Consider the following 7697-nt stretch of genomic DNA (forward strand, 5'->3'; position numbering starts at 1 on the left):
GCTTGTATCACACTAAAAGATGTGGAATGCGATAAATCTCCAGTACAAAGCCCTTGACCAGTTTGTGTCTTTGGCAATAAAGCACAGAGACTGTTAGCTACAGCGTCGCTGCTTCAGTGGGAAAGATAGATGGAAGGAGTGAGGGGAGAGATGGCTGCGTGATGGAAGGGACAGGGTGTGAGGGGAGTGGGGGGTTGCGGGGGGGGGGGGGGCGCTGGAAATGAGGGGGGAACATGGCCCTATAGTCGCCCACAGATGCTCCCTCTGTCTCTCCCTCATTCTCTCCCTCCTTTTGAGCACAGTATGGGAGCAGTCTTTTGGGGGAGGCTGGCAGGCAATCAGTGATGTCATGCCAGCAGTGCAGCGATGGCAGCTTAACCTATTTTCGGAAATACCACAGAATTTCTATTTATAACCGTGCTGAGCAGCATGTATCTTCACACATCCCGCATGGACCTGAGCATTCATAGACATTTTCCAATCTAAAATGTGTCTTCATCACAAGTTGGGGATTGCTTAATATCTGTAGGAAAAGCGTAATGATGCTGATAGTGCTGTTTACCATTGTTATAATTGTCATTTAGGGAGGTAATGTGGAGTATGTTGTCAAAATACATAGGTGTTCAGCTTCTTTTAGTCTGTTATTGCAGCTAATATAAGCATTTTTATTGTTGCTTATTGGTAATTTCGCAACAATAATAGCCATGTGGATCACCTCTAAGACCAGTGGTAGAAGTCGTAGTATTTTCACTAGCAGCAGCAGTCGTTAAACTGGAATACGTATTCCAAGTGCTACTAAAGGGATTTTCTCATATTAAGAGCTTACAGGTGATTATTTTATACATCTGCCAAACTTGGCCTCTGCTCTTCCTCCTCCACCCTCCATCAATCCCGCCCTCCGTTGTCCAAACGGCTCTCCACCCGTCAAGGGGATCCTCCATGTTCCAAAGCTGAGCCATCACTCTACTCCCCCGCTGCCTTGGGACGAAAGCAACTATTTGTTTCTGCATCTCTGACAAACACTTCATCTTTTCCCCTCCACTTATCCATCTGTTCATACATCCATTGTTCTGTGCCCATGTGTCAGTCTGTCATTTGCCTTGTGGGCCCTGCTGCATACATGTGCCATCCTCCCCTGTCCAATTCAATCGAGTGACAGTGCTAAGTCACATCCGCACAGCTTTGTGTTCGCGTGCACTCTTAAGCAGATACATGTACGACATTTATGCATTGTTCATTCACACCGGCATCAAGGGCTCAACCATTTGGCAATCAGAGAGATGTGACAGCTTGACTAATCTGTGATTGTTTTTTGGCCAAAACATGGGGGTTAGCGAGCCCTCCAAGGGCACAGTACTATAAGGCAAGACAAATAACTTATTATTTTCCAGGCTTGTACAAGGCTTTATCGCATGAGTTCTCCTGAACCATTCCAAAATAGAGAGGGATTATCACAAAACATTGCATTAAAATCTCCTCTCTCCCCTCTCCCTTGTTATTTCATTTTCCTCCTAAAATGAATCTGTGCCCAGCCAGGCTCAAACACAACATTAAAGAGCTCATGCTATTCTAACAGAAACTACCAACCCCCTCCTCCCTTGCTCCCTCCTTTTTTCCCTCTGTGCCTTTATAACTCCCCCCTCCTCTCATAAGAGTACACTCTGCTCTGTAGGCAATGGCACTTTCTGCTAAGCTACCCATACAAAATGGATAGGCTTCTATCCCTCTATTTAGACTAAGGAAATAGCTGTGACCTTTGTGCGTGAACAAGAAGGTGGTACGCTTCTACCGAGTCTACCTTTGGAAGAGAAATGTGACCTACAACACACCAAATAATAAAGCCCCAAATCCTCTCTTTGCATTTTAAAAAGACTGTCAGCACAGCCGTAAAAGGCAGCATAAAGTTTTTCAATTCTAATAAATTCAAATGTACCTCCTTTTTTTGATGCATCAATTATATCAACAATATTTCTAGAATTAATTTATCATTTTAAAGCTTGACACAACATCATTGGTCAATGCCAGGACAGGATAACAAATGGATTTGCTTCCAGGTAGCCAAGTGATGAAAAACCTTTTAAAGTGTCTTTAACCCTTAACACCCATGCCATTACAATCATGACACTGTCCACAATCACTGTCCACTAAAACAAACCACCACGGAGCTTCATTTAGTCCATTTAATGAAATACACATGCAGTGTATAGTTTCGTAAACAAGTGTCTTTGTGATGAAATTGGTCCATGTTTACCCATAGACCTCACAGTACATCTGTCTCTGCTCCAGGCCCCCATTAAGAGCAAACATATTCCAGAAAGGTCATGGAATAACAGCACTTCCAACATACTGAACGCATAATATACTGCAAGCCATAATGAATGTTGCATTGGAGCAGGAAATCAATCCATCTGAAAGGCTCTCTCGGGTAGGGATTAAGGGGAAAGAAGCGGGGACAGAATAAAAGCCAGGTGAGTTCGGCGTGTGGACACTAACCTCCGGCAGAGCACGGCCTTGTCGGCATCTGAGATTGGCAATCTCCTTGGAAAACCAACAGAAAAGAGGAGAAGAGAGAGGGAGGCAGCGCTCCTCATCCTGAAGTCAAGGCCCATAGCGCCTGTCAGTACCAGTTGAGCTGCTGCATCTTTTATGAGGAAAGCCCTGTTGCTTATTACAATATTTACAGACGTTTAAAGATTGCGAAGCGGGTGTTGTTACTGCATTAGCTTGGCTCTGTGGCCTTCGCTCACTAGCCCTGGCAGAAGATTTTATTCCAGATTTGTTAAATCGAATCACTGCACAGAACTGCAAGGAGCCTGAGAATTGTTTTTCCTGCGTCTCCATGCTCACATACTCAGGTGAAATGGAATAAATTCCTTCTTAAAACCTTTATGAAATTGTTTAATTCCATTAGCAACCATACTGCCGATATGCTACACTGATGTCTGTGAATTCAGTAATATCATCACAGCGTGTTGTGTATGTATACCATCCATGTCACTTCCACAGCTCTGTTTATAGTCTGTAAGTGAATTTATCCCATCTGTTTCCTCAGGGGGGATGCTGTCCTACAGCAGTGCCATGATCTTTGACACTTTCCATAAGGCACACACAATATGGAGACGAGTAGATGCGCTCACACTTCCATCATATCAAAAAAGGAGAGAGAGGCTTCAACAAACCAGAGCTATAGTTTAATCAATGCCACTGCCTTTCAGGTATAATTCAGTGTAGGAAAACTGCAGTCTCATATGAACACCATATCATTTTAATCTGATGTATATGCTATGTTCCAACTATTTCCTTCCTTTTCTCTTTTTTATTGGGAGGGCAACCCACAGAGGAGCACTATCCATCAGACCAGCTCAGAGAGGGGAAAAAAATAAAAACTTGAATAAATATTTCATTAGATTATTCTGTGATTTAATGTGCTTCTGCTTGGCTGGGGTCCAGGGCAATATCTCTGGTCCATTTATAAATGCATTAACACAACGATACCTGACAATAGCTTAATATTGATACCCGGGCTGAGTTGGTCGGCAGATTGAAGCAGCCGAGGGATTGTTTCTGTCTGTTGTGCTGAATCACACCTACAGAAAAAAAACCCATCTTTTCTTCTGTTACTTAACTGCACAAGGGAAGATTAGTCAATCTCAACCAAACTCATAGGATCAAATCTGTCCAGACAAATAAAACAAATTCCACAAAAACTCTACACTGAAACAGCATTGCTTTTCATGTATACATCCACTTTTTCAAATCAGAACTGTCAATTTGGACAAAAATAAAATAAATAAATAAAATCAGAAAACAGCAACCTAAACACATGAAAAAAAAGTAAAGCCTTAAGGCTGATTAAAGCCTTGGTTCTGCAAATATGCATGTGCATAAATGTGCAAGTGTGTGTTGTGCATGTGCAATAAGAGGAAGCTAATTAGAGCCAAAGGGAGAAGTTTTCACAGTCTGTGATAAATTCAACATCAGGAAATCCTCTACCTATTAATACCAATTGGGCGACAATAATTGGCAGGCCATCGACAGCGTGGGGAGAATTAATCATTTGAAGAGGCAGACTAGACTGAATTTTTAATTGGCAGAGGCAGCCACTGTTTAGGGAGGCAACCAGCTGATCACCCAAGAGACTGCTGCTTCAGACAATGCACATTTGCTAATCCTCTTGAGTCAAGTTATTATGGCCATGCATTATTATCACGCTTTACAAACTAATTCCATGTTTTCCCTCATGGATTACCAAGGGGAAAAAATTGTTGCCTAAGAAAAGAGGAAATAATAAACACACAAAGCGCAATGTGGATGAAATGAAAATCAAAATGACAGAATAAGTGCAGTGGCTATGAATGCACAACACTTAGGATGATGAAAATAATGTGTGTGTGTGTGTGTGTGTGTGTGTGTGTGTGTGTGTGTGTGTGTGTGCTTATCCCTCTGTCCATCAATGTATTTGTCAGTCTGAATGTGCCTCTTTGAGGGTGCTGTCCCAGTGTTTCAGTCAGGATCTCATAATCCTTTTCTGCTTAATAACATCATTAACTATAAAATAACCTCATCAGAGATCACTGACATATTAGGGTTTGATTATGTATTGTTAATTGTGTGGCTTGGATTCATTACATGTTAAGCCATTTAATTGGTGCTTATCTAAAATTAATTAGTTGTTTGTAAGTTAATGAATAAAGGTAAAAATTAACTTTGAGAAATGCATTCAGAAATACATTTTTTATTTATTTTTTAATTATTATTAATTTGTACTCGTACTCATCTACCTTCATTCAAACAAGCTAACATCTTGAATAAAGTGAATAAACAGTAACAGAACTTGTGATTGACAATAACGTTCACAGGATTTTCTTTTCTGCTTCATACTCTTTCATAAAAAGTGGATTTCACTTTGTTACACGGCTCTTTAGAATTTGAGATTTGCATTTCAAACAAGACAAGGGAGCTGAGAGAAAAGATCAGTTCACTGAATAAAAACAGTACATCTCATTTACAAAACTTTTAACTTTACTGTTTCCACCAGAGCATGAATGATGTCATAATTGATGATAGTTATAATAATAATATAAAGAAAACAGGCAAGAAACTTTTCAAATGTAAAAAATCAATGTAGGGGAGCAAATAATTCACTATGCTAAACTACAAATAATAACTGCTAACTAACTACTGAATTTATTTCATAGTTGTAATATATTTCACCTGAGTTATATACCATTTTCTGTTCTGAGCTGAGACACCATGAGCAGGCGACAATCACACAAGAGCTAAATACTGCAATCATTATGCAACACGGGGCAATGACATTTTAGTATATGTATGCACCCGCATGCACACGCAAACACGTACCGATGAATGCCAAATGAGTGCTACACTGAAAGAAACGTCAACATCAGCTGTGGAATCAGGAGCTTTTGCCATCCAGGCATGTGGCTTCATGAAATATGGGGCTAATAGAAGCTATGATAGCATAATCTAATGCTACATCCAACATAAAACCTTCATAAACCCAAAACATAACATGTTTTGATCTAAATGTGATCACAGAGATTTTGCAGACTGGATCAGATATTTTTGATCACCGGATAATTTCAACATGAACATGCACATAAAAAACAAATATCCATGAATGTATTTTCATTTGTAGGATCTTCATTGATTTAATTTATCATAACTCATTTGAAGTTACTTGTTTGTTGTGTCTTCTGTCATTAAAACTGTGCTATCAATCCCAGGATGTCAATCCATATTAATGAATATATATAGGGCAAAAAAAACCTTTCTATTTTTGATACGGCCTCAATACAAGGGCTCTGTGACGGTTGTGGACAGCCTTTGTACTGGTAACAAATGTAATATCTTTTGATGGTGACTCTATATGTCATAGAAGACATGCCACTGTTTGCAAATGGCATTTACATTATTGTCATAGATTGTCATTTGTCTTTTCCAAATGTCACTGCAATAAAAGGCTCATCTCCTGTACTAATATCCTGCACATATCAACATCTGCCCTGCAGGAGGGCAAGATGAGGAAACCAAAAGGGGGAAAATTGAATTTAGAATTTCTTGTTTGATAGTCATGCCTACGTTTTTGGTCTATAACATCTATGGGGCAGTTTTAGAAACACAGCACATAATGAAGCACATCACAACTCCTGCCCAGACAGTGTTGGTTTTTCTCCCTTTGAATCTTGAATGTGATGTTGCAAACAATATCAATATGTTGAAATCATGATTCCAATTAAGCTAATAATAATGGTCACAGTTATTATTATCATGGAAGTCTCCCATAATGGACGTAAATGTCACTGTGATTGTTTCAGCCAATAAAAAAGCAGTATAAGGTTTGGCTGAGAGCAAATACAAATGAAATGTTATCAACAAAATTAAAGTTGGTTGAAAGTGATGACGATGACGATGATGATGGTGATGATGATGATGACGCCTAACACTGCGTGGATCGACTATGAGGGTGGCCCCATGTTGCGAAATGGTTTTCCCACACAGGCAGTGATGTACACCGTACATCCTTGATCAGCAACTTCATTATGGAAGGTGGAAGTTGTCACTGTGCTCAGTGAGCTGAGTGGATTTACACCCTCAGCCTCCCATCCTCTCTCCCTCTCTCCCTCTCTCTCTCTCCGGGGCGACGTCCGTCATCTTGCGACAGTTCTTGCGCCCTTTGGAGACATCGTGGTTTTGAACTGATTTCGCTGTGTCGGGTTTGCGCCCAGCCCGCCCCATTCGCACATGGGGGGGGGGGGGTTAAAGAAAGCATATGGATGAATAAATGATGCCGCCCCTCCGCAAAAGACGGGACTGGCAAGAGGAGGCTCTTTAAAAATGCATCCTTTCCAAGCGCCTCTGCCCCACTTTAGAGCGCGTTAAGGAAAATACTGTTCAATTGCAATAAAACACAGAACATGTTTAGCCACCGCATCATTCTGATACTGCACGCGCTCATGATGAATCTCCCATTTTGGTATTCGTGTAATCAAAAAATGTGGAATTATCAAGAGGGGAAAACAAATGCTCTTAAATATCAAGCTGTCAAGAAATAATAAGAACTTGTGCTTTATAAGCAGAGCAATCATAACCGGGACAAAAATGACAAACCTTCTGACTGCTGGAGGAAAATATTTAAGCAATGATGCACATGAATTGTTTAGAATAGTAGACTGATATCGTATCTGATCAAATGTAAAAAAGTGACAAACATCCGTATTATTCGCGTTACTATTTCAGAGTTCAAAAGGTACGGGCACTAATAAACATTATTAAGCTGTATATGGGCCTCGCAGTCGTGTAAGGGGCGACACGTTACCTTTGTGCATGCCGGTGTATCGGTCCTTGAGAACTGTCAGTTCGTGGATTTTCCCAAACTGTTCAAACAGGGGTTTCAGGTCTTTTTCTTCCAAGTTCCGCGGTATCTGCCCGATAAACAGCTTAATGGCATCTTGGTCTTTCATGTTGCCGCTCTCCGGATGAATTGAAATGGGTTCTGACCCGTTCATGGGTTTCGGAAATGTGATCTGAGGGTACTGGTGCTGATGTGGGATAAGTAGTAGTGGCTGTTGGGTCGGTGGTGCCCCCGGTCCGGTGAAAACCAGGCTGGAGTGAGCGGGCTGGGGCTGCTGTGGATGGTGCTGCCTTCTTGTTTCAGTCTGAGTGAATCTGGCCAT

The 7697-nt window shown here is 41.0% G+C and overlaps 1 protein-coding gene across 15 annotated transcripts in view; it reads right to left on the reverse strand.

Annotated features, from left to right (window-relative positions):
• celf5a (cugbp, Elav-like family member 5a) overlaps positions 1 to 7697 on the reverse strand; it is a 169207-nt gene extending 161510 nt beyond the window's left edge. For 13 of the 15 annotated variants that reach the window (XM_070908760.1, XM_070908754.1, XM_070908759.1 and 10 more), the window contains exon 1: positions 7340 to 7484. In XM_070908760.1, coding sequence (XP_070764861.1) covers positions 7340 to 7484 — 145 coding nt within the window. Of the gene's footprint in view, positions 1 to 7339 lie in introns of all 15 variants that reach the window. The other 2 variants (XM_070908747.1, XM_070908745.1) reach the window with 1 other exon arrangement.

This window comes from Enoplosus armatus, chromosome 7, assembly GCF_043641665.1.
Source record: "Enoplosus armatus isolate fEnoArm2 chromosome 7, fEnoArm2.hap1, whole genome shotgun sequence".
Taxonomy (NCBI): domain Eukaryota; kingdom Metazoa; phylum Chordata; class Actinopteri; order Centrarchiformes; family Enoplosidae; genus Enoplosus; species Enoplosus armatus.